The 14,669-nt window shown below is 40.0% G+C and overlaps 1 protein-coding gene across 4 annotated transcripts in view; it reads left to right on the top strand.

Moving 5' to 3' along the window:
* Positions 1–14,669, top strand: part of HOMER1 (homer scaffold protein 1) — a 71,448-nt gene that overhangs the window by 44,687 nt on the left and 12,092 nt on the right. For all 4 annotated transcript variants that reach the window (XM_081929437.1, XM_081929438.1, XM_081929436.1 and 1 more), the window contains one exon: positions 9,706–9,862. In XM_081929437.1, the coding sequence (XP_081785563.1) occupies positions 9,706–9,862 (157 nt within the window). The remainder of the gene's footprint in view (positions 1–9,705; positions 9,863–14,669) is intronic.

Here is a 14,669-nt window from a genome sequence, read left to right as displayed (position 1 = left end):
TGGAATGTTGTTTAATAACCTTTAAAAACTGGAGATTAATAAGTAGGTTGGAGACAGCGTCTCAGATATTTCGGATGTCCTGTTAAAATTGCTTGTCAACACTGACTTGAAGATGTTCCTAAGTATCTTTTCAGTATCATAAAGTGTGTCATATATCTTCTTATTGGAACATTTTAATATATAGTGTGTTTAGAAAATACATTGTAGGACTAACAGAAATAGATTTATAGTGATGTAATTGCTTGCCTACTTAAGTAATTGTTTTTTCTGTTCAAAGTTTTGGCAAAAAAAAACACCCCACAAACAAACCTGATTTATTGCCATAGTGAAGAAGTTCTTTCAGATCATGGATTTCTTTTAATTTTTATTCTCTGTATAGCAAACCATTTGATAATGCTGCATGTATATCCATTACTGTAACAAATTTGTTAAGACCCTGTTTCTCTCCTATGGGTTATTATTAAAGAATGACTATAGAAATTTACCTTTTGAAGACTGGCTTGCATTTTTTAAATATGTATTATGTTTGTACTGAGGCATTTATAACTTTGCTGTTTAGCAAAAAGTGTTTTTTAAAAAAATTAAAGGCTTTACTATATTCCTTAAATATCTTAAATTTGAATCCAAACATCATCTTCGATGTGCACAACCTTCCTATGTGTGTAGTTTATCCTTGCTTTAAATCATATAAATATATGGTAAAGATAAATTGGCTTTTTACCTGTCCTTCATCATAAGGTCCCAGGGTAGAAGATTATAACAATATAATGGCACTGCAAGCAAAAATGTAGCAACCTTAGCCCAGCATTAATTTTTCTATAGGTCCTTTCCATCCTTGGTTCTTCTTTTACCCCAAGTTCTGTTCTTGCACCACTTACAGTTGCATCAAACCCTTGTTTTGCTTACTGCTCCTTCTTCTATCAGCTACTTTGGCTCATGCTCAGCATTCTTTGTTGTACAACACTCTTGTTTCATTCTTTCCCAGCAATATACAGCTTAGACTATGGGTGAGTCTTTTCTCTATACAAAGAGCGGCAGATGTGCACGTGAACAGTTTTAACTTTGTGAAACTGCTCCTGCAATCCACCAACTCCTAGCTTCTCTCAAAGGACCTTACACCTGTGTGTTCCATGGTTCCTATTCCCGTTCTCAGTTCTTAGAATGTTTGCAAATATGTTAAGGCGTCATCAGTTGATGCCAGAAGTTTCACCATCACCACAACCAAAATCCTTTTGTTAGGTCAATTCATTATCTTATATAAATAACAGCAAACTAGGCCTTATTAAATAGAAGAGTAATGCATTGCAGAAAAAAAGCACTCAAAACTCCAGCTGGTCTGGTATCAGTGTTGTCATCCTTGTACATTCTGCCTTTTGTTCAAAAGTAAATTATTCAGGAAATTATCAGAATTTAAATTCTGAGCAATATTGTTTCCTTCCTTTGCTTCATGCCCATGAAGCAAAAGTACTTCTGTATAAAGTATGGTCAACCCTTATTGGGATCTGGCCAGACATCCCAAGGGTAGCCCTCTTGCCTGAAGGGAAATGAGCACAGATATTGCAGTGCTAGTTTTCAGGAAAGATTTGTGTGGATTCATATGTTATGGGTACTGTCTAGCAGCAAACAAACTAATTAAAAGCAATGGTGCCTAGCCACAAATGATAAGTAAAAATAATATAAAAGTCAGGGTAAAATTGCTGGAGTATTTTATTTACAAATAAATACAAAAATTCAATGATAGAGCACATGCTTTTCATGCAGAAGAACCCAAATTTATTCTCTGGCATCTCCAGGTATGGCTGGAAAAGGCTCTTGGCCTGAAGCCCTGTAGTGTACCACATGGACCCCATGGTCTGACATTGTAGAAGGCAGGTTTCTATTATTAAACCAGTGATATATCTACGGTAAATACACGTCAGCAGACAAATTATTTTGGAACTCTACATTCAGGGGATAGAGTTTAAAAACAACAATAATAAACATGTTTAATAAACATGTTGCTGACCAACGTTCTTAAAAACCATAATGCATTGTAAATATGTTTTAATTGAAAGTAGCACAGGAAACATCTAATAACAGATAGTTAATGCATTTTAATACATAGTCTTCAATGGCTCAAATTTACAAAGTAGTGTCATATTTCATTTTCAGAGTTCTCCTCCAGTTCAGGCTTGCATATAGTTACATAGCCTAACAGTAGAAGCCTGTGCATATTTCCCTGGAAGTAAGTCCCATTATGCTTAATGAGGTTTACTCCCGTGTAAATGTGTATAGGATTGCGATTTAAAGCAGGAATTCTTCTCCTTATTGAATTGACTGTAATTTAAATCTTAAATGATTTTCATCATACGTTTATCTCAATCATCTCATGAATATAACAAACATTTATTTGGATCTTAAGAGAAATTAATTCAAGGAAATTTGCAGAAGGAAAGTTTCCCTCCCCTTTTCATTTGCAGCAATCTGCCCCCTTCCAAAAAGCATTTTGCTTTTATTAAATGTTCTTTTTAGAACTGGCAATTCCCTCCTGAACAAAACTGGATGGATCAGTGGGGAGGGGAAGGGAGGAGTTGAGCAGCTGGAGGAAAGCCGAATTTCCCAAAATTGGGCTTGGAACCAAAAATATGTTAAGCAAGTTTACAGAAGGAAAGTTTTAATTTACATCCCCACACACCCCTTTCTGCATTGTTCAAGAGAGTCCCTGACCCTCTTAAGAGGTTTTGCCTGGAAGGTGGAGAGGGCACATTTGGCTGCAAGAGGCGGGGAGGGGAAACTGTCCTTTCATGAACATCCTTGTTAGCTTACTTTATAATCCAGGTCTTTTGTGGAAGTAGAAGGATACCATGTCAATGCAGGGCCTTAATTGATCTTCAGCATAATTGAACAAAATATTTATTTATGCTTAGTGTAAAGATTTACACTGAGAGAGAAGTGCTTATAGCAGCGAATGTAAATGCTAAGCATGTACAGCAGGCAAATTTCTATCTACACCCCTCTCTGTTCTGCTCCCATACCAAACAAGAGTCATTATCAGAGCTTCGGGATATATCCTCTCAAGGCAAGACACACAAGGGTGTGAAGTAAGGTTGCTGAGTCTTGTGGCTTGGAGAGAGAGGATACAAACTAGAGAGAGTCTCAAGAGCCAAAGGGAGTTTCCCAACCCTGATTTTAGAATAATTCAGTTGAAACGGCTTCATCTATGGCAAAAAGAAAATACAGTATGCCAATAACAGCACTATGGGTTACACAAGACACTAATCATGTGGTTTTCTCTTGAGATCTATATTTTTCCTTCACAAATATGGGAACTAGTTCCAAGTGTCCCTGTTTTCCAGAAGCCATTCCAGTTTTGATCTGATTTGATCCCAGAATGTCCCACTTTTTCTTAAGATGTCCTTATTTTCATTGGAGAAATGTTGGAGGGTATGGAGTTCTTTACCCCTGCCCTGTAATGTTTTTGTGGCAGTTAATACTATCTTTCATGAGGAAGTAACAGTAAACGAGAAGATGAATTCAACTTGCTTACTACACAAACTGCTTTGAGAATATTTTGAAGGATAGTGGTGTATAAATATTTTAAATAAATAAATTTGTAAAAAAAAATTAGTCTTGAAATTCTGTTATTAGCCAGTTGATCCTTTTGGGGGGCGGGGCAGATTGTATAGATCTATCACACACACTAATTGCAAACTCCTCGTGCTCTATGTAGCCAATGTCGCACTATCCACACAACAGCAAGTTACCACCAAAGCTGACAGAACTTTTTAAAAAGAAAAAATGGAGGCAAACAGCCCAGTGATGACTAAGCATGCTCAGTGGGCAGTGAATGCTATTTAACTGTGAGGAAATGAAACAGAAAATGTGGTGGGGGGAGGAATGGTTGGAGCCCTGAACTGCGCAATACAGAATTTTGTTGCAGGTCTCTTGCAATAAAACTAGTGGTAATCCAACATCGCAAGTATACTGTCCTATTTCTTCCATCCATCCATAATGGAAGGAGAGAAGCCTTAGTGCAGGGGCTATTCCTACACTGAAAAGAATTGGATGGTATGTGTACTTCACTGTTTGGAGAAGAAGTAAAATGACAGACTTCCAGGAAATTGTGAAGGGAAGGGAGTGATCTTGCTGGTTATTACCATTGGGGGGGAGATGCCAAAGGGCCACATATAACTTTAACACACACATGACAAATACTGTAAGAGAGTGCAAATTATCTGAGAGAACGTTTGCAGAAGCTCACATAATATTGCTGGCTATCAAGGAGAGAAGTTATGACCTTTTGCCTCCACCGGTATTGGAGGCATTATCGAACAGGTGTGACTCTCTTGCAGTTGCCTTCATTATGGTGCTAATGATAGCACTTGACATCTCAGCGTCCAGGAAAGGCATAATTATTTATACTCCAAAATCACTATACCAGATGCCATATGAAATGTGGCTCTCTCTTCACACACATTTAAAAAAAAAATTTCCCAATCTACTTTGAGTTAGAAAAATGCAGTAATAGCCCTATCAAAATATTTTTAAATGAAAACCTAAACATTTTAAGATGGCAGCGGTGTATGTATATAATGGGTGTATTAATTAAATAGTTCATTCAGATATAAATAAATAAAAATAAATAAAACAGCAGCATAGATTTATTTTAAATAAATGAAAATACCAAAACACTTAAAAAAATAGCCCAGTCATACTTCACAAACAGCATTTAAGATGCAGTGGCCCAAAATAATTAAGTTTTGAAATCCACTTAAAAGTTTGTGCCCATCTTAGTGGGGAGGAAACTTCATAACTTGGGTACCATCACAACAAAGGCCTTATCTCTTGTGTCTGGCAGCTGAATCAAGCCTAGATGCATGGCCTCTGAAGCACATTTTTGTACCCAAGCAGGCTTGTATGAGTGTAGGCTGACCTTCAGGCTACTTGATCACAAACTCTCTAGGCCTTTAAAATGTGCCAGTAACCAGTACAACTGGTAGAGGACCACTGTCACATGGGACCAGAAAACATCTGGCAGGGGGGCTGTCTTCTGCACCAGTTGAGGTATCGGAACCATCATCAATGGTAGCTCCACTCAGAGTGTCTTTCAGTAGTCCAGCCTAGATGTGACTGGTGCATGAGCAATCAAGGCAAGATCTGACCTCTCTCTAAATGGGATGCAGCTGGCATGATTCAGATTCTACTCTTGGTCACATAGATGCAGCTGGCATCAAATTTCAATCATTCCATGATGTAGAATAGTACAAAGGTAGCTCATTTGGGAATTCCAGGTTTACAAGAGCCAAGAGAAGATTTCAAAAACCCTGCATTGCATGTCAAAAGACAGATAATAACTCAAGGTGTTGCAACTAATTGTCACATAAGGGATTATTTAACTAGCAACTATAGAGCACTTTCTATATTTTAAAGAAAGTGTCCAACAGCTTTTTATTGTGTAAAAAATTTTGTTGCCTCGAGCATAGAGAGAAGCAGTAAGTAGGGTAATCCAGTTCTTAAGCAGGGTGGCAAAGGAAAAGGAAATTTGTACATTTTCGATACCATTTATGTTATATTTATTTGCTGCTTTTTACAGCAAAGTGTCTTAAACTGACCCACAGGGGGGGAAATAACAAGAAACATTAAAACCAAATGTCAAAACAGCAGTAATACAAGTACTCATTCATATATAAACAAATCCTACCTATCCTCTTAAAAGATGAGCACAAAAGAGGCCGCAGGCATAACTAGTTACCCACCGAATTAAGGGCCAAAATTTGGCTGACATCTAAAAGTAGACCATAATGGTGCCAGCTGTGCTTCCTTGGGGGAAAGCATTCCACAAGCGGGAAGCCACCACTGAAAAAGCCTGTACTTGTGTTCCCACCTTCTGCATGCCCTTGGACGAGAAACACAGAGAAGGGTCTCATATGATGAACATGGTGTTTGGGTTGGTTCATGTAGGGAGAGGCGTCCCTGAGGTATTGGGGTCCTGAACCACATATTGCTTAATAGGTCAAAACTAGCACTTTGTTATGGACACTTACTGGTAGCCAGTACAGTTGTGTCAGGATACGTGTTACGTACTCAGACCACCTGGCTGTTGAATTCTGTACCAACCAAGAGCGGTTTCAAAGGCAGCCCCATGTATATAGTACATTGCCGTAATGTATACTGGAGTTTACCAGAATGTAGACAACAAAAGTCAGTTTATCTCTGTCCAGATAGCCATCTGGACTTAGCTGCATAGAATGCAATCTGCTCCACCAAGGCCAGTTGTGCATCAAGCAGCAGTAATGGATCCAGAAGTAGCCCCAGGCTACACACCTGCTCCTTCAGAGGGACTGTGACCCAATCCAGAGCAGCCATGGATCTGAGGGAAACACCCACTAACAGTACCTCAGCCTTATTCAATTAAGTTTCAGTTTATTGTGTCTTATCCAGTCCATTACTGAGGCAAGACACCAGTCTAGCAGATTCACTGCCACGACTACATAGAATCGTAGAACTGTAAAGTTGGAAGGGGTTCCAAGGGTCATCTAGTCCAACCCCCTGAAATGCAGGAATCGTAACTAAAGAGCCAGTGAGGTATAGTGGTTAAGAGCAGTAGTCTTGTAATCTGGTGAACTGGATTTGCATCTCCGCTCCTCCACATGCAGCTGCTGGGTGACCTTGGGCTAGTCACACTTCTCTGAAGTCTCTCAGCCCCACTCACCTCACAGAGTGTTTGTTGTGGGGGAGGAAGGGAAAGAAGAAAGTTAGCCACTTTGAGACTCCTTCAGGTAGTGATAAAGTGGGATATCAAATCCAAACTCCTCCTCTTCTTCTAAAGAATCCCTGACCAATGGCCATCCAACATCTGCTTAAAAACCTTCAATGAAGGGGAGTACAGCACCTTGCAAGGGAGTCCATTCTGCTGTTGCATAGCTATTACTGTCAAAAAGTTCTTTTTAATGTTTAGTTGGAATCTCCTTTCTTGTAATTTGATTCCATTGGTTTGGGTCCTACCCACCAGGGCAGTAGAAAACAAGCCTGCTCCATTTCCCATGTGACAGACCTTTAGAAATTTGAAGATGGCTATCATATCACCTCTCAGTCTCCTCTTCTCCGGGCTAAACATACCCAACTCCTTCGACTGTTGCTCAAAAGTCTTGGTTTCCAGACCCTTCATTTTGGTTTCCACCCTCTGCACCCTCTTCCGCTTGTCAATATCCTTATATTGTGTCCAGAACTGGACACTGTACTCCAGGTGGGGTCTGACGAAGGTAGAATAAAGCAGTACTATTATTTCCCTTAATCTGGACACAATACTTCTGCAGCTGTGATAGAGCAATGTATCACCAGCACATTACTGAAAATGTACTCCAGAGCTGTGGGTGAGCCCATTCAATATAGGAAAACCTAAACCTGCAGCACTGAGGACTGTAGGGGCTGAACAACACCCCCCCCCCAATCACCAGCCTCTGAAGATAACCATCCTGAATTGTACTGGAACCTGAAAAGCGGCACTGCCTACCCTCAATTTGGATAGTCACAAATACTGTTGTCAATGGTATAGAAAGCCACTGAGAGATCAAGGAAAAGTAACAGAGACACAGGCCGCCTGTTTCTCCTAACAAAGGTCTTTGTGACCAAGGTGGTTTCCATGCCCAAGCTGGGCCCAAACCCTGATTGAAATAGGTCTGAAAAGTTAGTCTTACACAAGAGAGCCTGGATCTGACCTGCAGCTATGCACTCAAGAACGTTGCTCAAGAAACAAACATTGGCAACTGGTCACTAATTGTTTAGATTTTATGGATCCAGGAAAGGTTTCTAATGAGTGGTCTTACCATCACCTCCTTTTGGCAAGCAAGGACCATCCCTTCTTGCATGGCCAAGCAAGCTGCTGCCTCCTTGTTAGATTTTACCAGCCTTGAAGGCAAGAGTAAGAACAGAAATGGTCACCTGTGCTGATGCCAGCACCTTGTCCACATCCTTGTGCTTTACTAACAAACTCTGGATGGCTCTTGAGAATCACGTGCTAAAATAGTGGAGTCAAGGTCTCAGCTGATTCAAGTGATTTTATCTTCAAATTGCTCTGCAAACAAATCACAGCAAGCCACCACTGGTTTTAGCTCAGCTAGATTATCATTAGGATTTATTAAATTTGTATACTGCCCTTCATCTCAAGATCCCAGGCCAGTTCACAACAGATAAATACAAAATGAGAATACAAAATACTTTACATACTAAATAAACAAAAGCAAAAGCAAACCGATAACCCACAAACACATTGCAAACAAAGTAAGCTTTATATCACCTTCATTGCCACTGAGTAAACTTGATAATGAGCACTCACTAGTTTTCTGTTGCATTCGCCTGAAGATTTTCTCCACTTGCATTCAAGTCGTCTTCCAGCTTGTTTCGTTGCCCAAGGCTCTGGTGTATACCAAAGAAGCCAACAGGGTTCTATCAAGTGGCAGAGGGAACTCGGGGGTTTGTGTCAGTGGCCCAGATCATCCATGTTTTCTACAGGCAACCAGGGCCAGTCATATCAGCTGGAAAATCCTCCATAGGGTCTGGGAACTAATTGAATCCTTCAGCCTTCAAGGACATTCCCCTGCCTCTCTGGAGGGAGAGAGCTGCTGAAACCTAAAATGCAACAGGAAGTGATCTGATCTTGACAATGGACTGGATCACTCTCCAATCACCCTATTTCTGCTCAGTTGATGAAATCAGATGTATAGGCTATGGCCTGCTACATGTGTGAGGCCAATGGCCTGTTGAGACAGTGCCATGGTTGTCATGGCAGCCATGAAGTCCTGAGCTGTCCCAGATTTAATGGCCTCAACATGGATGCCAAAGTCCCCCAGAACCAACAGTCTGCATCACCTCAACACCATATCTATGGTTTTAATTTTTTTATTGTTTTAATGACTTTTACTTATAATTTATTGTTTTATTATGTTGGTTAACTGCTTCAAGGTTGTTGTTTTTTACAATCAAATGTTATATAAATTTTATGACAGATGTAATGGCAAACTGTGGTTAGTTTACAAATGAAAGCAAATATTTCTGTCTTCCTTGAGGTTGAGCAGGGGAAGGGAGAGTACATGGGCCTTGGGCTTTTCCAAGTCATTTTCCATATTGCTAATCTTTGGCTTAGGCATACTTTCAAACTCTCTTTGCATATTGTAAGATGGTTAACTAACATAATGCAACTAATTTTTTTACTAATTTTTGACCTGTTATTGGAGAAGGTAACAATAGGTGTTTTCATTGTTTACTTTTTATCTTCTATGATTAGGTAATATCTAGTATGAAAATTCAAAAAAATCATTCACATATTCACAGTCAGATATTTGTCTTCCAAAACATACAAAGCTACCTTATATTGAGTCAAATAATTGGGCCATCTGCCCCACTAATGTGGCAGTGGCTCTCGGCCATCTTAGGGAGAGGTCTTTCCCAGCCTTGATGTCCTTTTAAGTGGCGAACCAGAGTTTGAACCTAGAATCTTCAGCTTGCAAAATATGTGCTTATCTACTAAGCTTGCTCCCACCCGAATCCCTGGGCAATGTGTTTTTGCATCATGCTCTACTTTGAAAAAAATAATAATCATAGAACTTGGGAGGGACCACAAGACTTGCTGGCTTCTAAAGACAATTGTATAGGCATGAGCCAGAGAACAAAAATAACCCAGGGATGCTGTGGTCTCCACTATTGTGACAACTGTTTTTTTGTCCATAGTTCAGCAATCGGCAAGCACTGGGAGGCAGAACTTGCAACACTCAAGGGTAACAATGCCAAGCTTACAGCAGCTCTGCTCGAGTCCACTGCCAACGTGAAACAATGGAAACAACAGCTTGCTGCATATCAAGAGGAAGCAGAACGTCTACACAAGCGGGTAAGTTTAAAGCTTTTGACTACATATTGTTAGTGGATGTGCATGTTATGAACTAAGAAAAAGGTGCAGTAAAAATCTTCTGGTCATCTGACAACAGCATTCATGCAAGCTGAGCTTTATTTTCTCTTCTGATGAAATATATTATAAAGTATTCATGTAATAAATTCTCCCGTAGTAATAAATTATATATTATTATATTATATAGTTTGAGTTTCATCTAACAAATCATATAAATATGTATTACTAAGTGATGTCTATAGCGCTGAGTCAGACGTATAAGATTAATCTAGTGTACTTGGACTTGCCTGTATGTGAGTCACTTTAAACCATAGCTAAGCATTATTTTGGTTTAAAGGTGAATGTGCAGTGTACTGGTGCATGGGGCTAAAATCGTGGGCAACTTTGCTTCTCTTCTTCTCATGCTGCTGCTTCACTGCTGGAAGCTAAACCATGGTTTGGTTTAGCATTAGGTCTCCACCTGGGCTCATGGTTTTTCTTTCTCCAAACAAACCATGAGCTGCAACCTACTGTAGGTTTGATTTTGTGAGCTTGTGCCCATTAAGACAACTGAAACCAGTGCAAAATAGCTGGAAAATAAATTCTTTATTCATGGAGAAGTGCAGGGGCAAACTATCTCAGTCCAGATATGTGGCAGGCACAGTGTCGTTTTGTCTGTGTATATTTATGTGCCTTGTGAAATGGTAGCAAGCACAATTTTTTTCACTTTATATACTGCTTTGATTCATATTCAACCGAGCACCAATTCGATAAACTCATAATGTAGACAACTGTGGATATTCAAAATGATCTGCTCTCTTTTTCATCTCTTGTTGTTTCATTTATCCTCTAGTTTGTACATTCCTCCCACTCTAAACTATATTCTCTCTTTAGGTTTGTTAATAAGATAAACTAAGGCAAGTTAAGTACGTAACTGCATGAATTAAGATTCTGTAAGGGTGAAGACATACGTAACATTTTTAGAAGAGCATTTGCCCAGGAAGCACATTCACTGCATTCAGTTCAAACATACCTTGTTGACCTCTGGAGGGAAATAGCTCTGCAAGGATAGAGTAGAAGCCTGCAATGTACTCTTCTGCCCAGCTGTTCCTCTCGGTGTCATCTTGAAGCAAATACTCCTAGAGAAGTTTTGTGCTTTTGAATTTTTTCCCATCTTCAATTTATGAGTTGACAAGTGAGCAGATTAAAATAAAATTAAAAAGTGGATAGCCATCTGAAGTATGGGAGGGAAGGTCAAGAATGTTGGCTGAGCTCACGCATGATTTGTTGGTATGTGTGTCTGTCATTTCAGCTGTAGAGCTGGAAGGAAGCCAGTCTTGCATTGCTGTTAGAAACACCCTTGGTACTGTTTTGTTACATCAAGTTTTATTAAATGTGTTGGAATTTTGGGTGGGTGATGGTTGTAGACAAAAGGGAGCTGTATTTTGTATGCAAATCTGTTAAAGCCCAACATCACTGGATGCAAAAGATTTTTCTATGCATATCCCATTCTCCAGGGAGGATCACTGCAAAGTATTTATCCCAGCATGCCACTGTGATAAGAACCTTTCAGAGGATAAAGGATGGAAGTTCTGAAACTGTCTAAGGGGCAAACTACATATCATATGCAAATGTTTGTAACAAATCCCTGGCAGCTGCATTTCTGAATAAAAGTGGGTTGGGAGGGGCATATCTTCAGTCGAAAAGTGGGGAAAGGCTTTTAACCCTTTCCCTGACAGCTAGCATCTCAAACAAGGAAATACAGTGGTACCTTGGGTACAGATGCTTCAGATTACAGACGCTTCAGGTTACAGACTCTGCTAACCCAGAAATATTACCTGGGGTTAAGAACTTTGCTTCAGGATGAGAACAGAGATTGTGCAGTGGCAGTGCAGTGGCAGCAGGAGGCCCCATTTGCTAAAGTGGTGCTTCAGGTTATGAACAGTTTCGGGTTAAGAACGGACCTCCAGAACGAATTAAGTTCTTAACCTGAGGTACTACTGTAGATACTTGCATCCTGATGGTAATCAGGATGGTAATCAGCTAGGATAATTTGGAAAAGAAAAGTCTGTCTGTTGGGAAAAGGCTTAAGTGCCTGCTCCCTATCTAATGCTTCGCTGCTCAAAATGTTTCTCTCCCAAAGCCTATTTTCTTCAGAAAAAGTGGCTGGAGGAGCAGCATTCACACGTGGTTCTTTTTGTCTCTAAAAGACTGTAGTCTTGTTCACACTTGTTTCACTAAAATCCATCCAAGCAAGATGTTTCAGTAAGCTTCAATACTGTTTTTTGTATGGACACAAATTGCTGACAAACAATATTGCTAAAAGGCCTATAGCCTTCACGATGCTTTGTCGTTAACCCTTGATCCATCCATTTTTCTGGGAGCAGCAGACTTCAAAGCTGTAAGGATGATTGAAACAGGTACATCAAGAGCCTCCATAATATTAATATAAATAAAAACTTCAGAATATTTTACAGGTACAGTAAGCACTTTGTGACCACTGTAGGTCAAGTCAAGTCGAGTAACCTTTATTGGCATCACATAAGAACATTCGCTACTGTAGGTGTGGGAGCGTCTCTCATTCACCATGAAGAAACTACACTGTCCAATTCACTCCAGATGTTTTTAAGCGTGTTCATGTGCCTATAAATACAATTTAAAGAAATAAGAAAATGTGTATTTTGCAAAAGCTGGATTTGCAGGTGATACCTCCTTGCCACATTGTTTTCTATAGTTTTCTTTCCTTCCTTTCCTAGTATAATTTCTCCTTTGTTTTGTAAAATTATTGACTTAAGTGATAATAACAGAGGGTTAGTTATGAGGTTGGCTGCATGTTTATGCTGAGAAATGTGTATAAATGTGACCGTAAATCACACCAGGGAAGGCTCCTGCAGTGTGCTGTCATCTTTGGGAATTACTAAGCCTAGCTGACAGACACGGCCAAACTAATAAATCCAACTCTCCAAGGAAACCTAGGACATGTTTGTATTTAAAAAACAAATCAACTTCAATTTGTGATCACCTCAATAGCTGTAGAGGTGAAGCCAAACAGGGTAAAGTTGGGAAATCAATGTGCCTATTCCTGTAAAAGGCTGACCACACACTGTTTGTTTGCTTCCTTCCTGCCTGGGCTACTTCCATCCTCAGCAATAGCAGGTTTTTCTGGCCCTCTCTCCCCCTGGCATTATTGGTCCTCAGGAATGCTTAGTAGGTGACAGGCAAGCCTTAGCAGAGAGCACAGGTTTTGTGGCATTTCCCCCCCTTCCCCTTCTTGTCGTAAAACTATGGCCCTTTACTGATATGCAGTGTAAACCTATCCATGTATATGCCAAAGGAAGTCATAATGTATTCAGTGGTGCTTACATCCAGCTAAGTGTGCATAGGATTTCAACTTCAGTTTTCTTTGTTTTCAACTGGCATCCTTCTGCTGATGGAAGACTTTGATCCAGTGAAGGCTCTTGTCATCAGAATGCAGGGAGAAACAAAGTTTGCTGCTTCCCCTCCTTCTGTACCCACACATGTTGCGAAGGGTCAGCTGGTCTCTAGAGCAGATTTTGCATAGCGATATCCTCAAAGGATGAGGGGAAAAGGTCAAAATTGTCTCCCTTACTGTTTCGCTTGCAGAAGCCTCTACTGAATTAAGGAGGCTTTTGTTAGCATGGGGATACTATTGGTTATCCCTTAATTAAAGCAGTTAAATATTATATATTAAACATATTAATGCAATAAAGCATAGTGTAGTCCTTCGACCCTCAGCCAGGTGAAAAAAATGCCCCAAAGCACATATTTGTTCATATTTGTTTATTGGCATTACTGGAAGACTTAATTTGCTGGGGAAAGTGTGTCCCTTGTTGTTTTTCCTCTATTTGTCCATCCAGTAAGAGCTGGAATTGTAGAATTTGAGGTTAGCCATGCACATGAGAAGAATCCAGTTAATGCAGAATCTTACCATAGTTGATACATTCATATTGTAGGTGAAAAAACAAACTGCTAAATGTGTCAGCTGTTCTGTGCGTGTTTTGTGCCCAGTACTGTTTAAATTGTCACAGGCATTCTGAATATTCTACATTCTGCTCGGAGTGTTTCTCCCAATTCCTGCTTCAGCTTCTTGCCCAAGTATCATGAATGTTCTAGGACAGAGGATATTGTTTTAACAGGTCCCGGAACATCAGTTATAATAAAAACAAGCTAAGGAAACAGAGCAAAACAAAATTTCATCCATACATTTTGCCTGGGGCCATTATCCTTTTTTTTTTTTTGTTTGCTCCCACTTTCAGTTGTACAACTCTTGTACTGCAGTGCTATGCAATTACTTGTTTTGTAGATTTTGAGTGCTGTATATACAACTTACCTTCCATGCATAGTTTAAGTTGATCATTCCCTCCTGGATACCTAGAAATGTGACCTATAAACTTAGCAAGCCAAAGGATTTCCATTTCAACTGATGTAACACCTATTCTCAATTGGAGTTTTAGAAATATAAGAACATATACATTTATAAATGGGAGCTCCACTCTATTTTGCTTCTTCACATAAGGCAGAGGTTTTCAACCTTTTTGAGTCCACAGCTCCCTTAACCAATTACATTCTTTCTGCAGCACCCCATGGGGCCCAGAAGTTACGTCACCTCTTGCCTGCAGAGCTGGCAGCCTCTCACTCTTTTTCAAACAGCCTCCCACTTGGAGTGTTCCCTCATCCTTCTCCCCTCTCCCCTCTCATTGGCAGTCCTCTTGGCGGCAGCTGCTGCTGTCCTTGGCCTCTAAGCCCCACCCCCACTCCAAAGAGAGGTGCCTGCCAGAGGCACCATTCG

This window comes from Podarcis melisellensis (assembly GCF_964234715.1).
Source record: "Podarcis melisellensis genome assembly, chromosome: 11".
Taxonomy (NCBI): domain Eukaryota; kingdom Metazoa; phylum Chordata; class Lepidosauria; order Squamata; family Lacertidae; genus Podarcis; species Podarcis melisellensis.
Note: the sequence above shows the minus strand (reverse complement) of the source record. Positions and strands in the feature narration are given on the sequence as shown.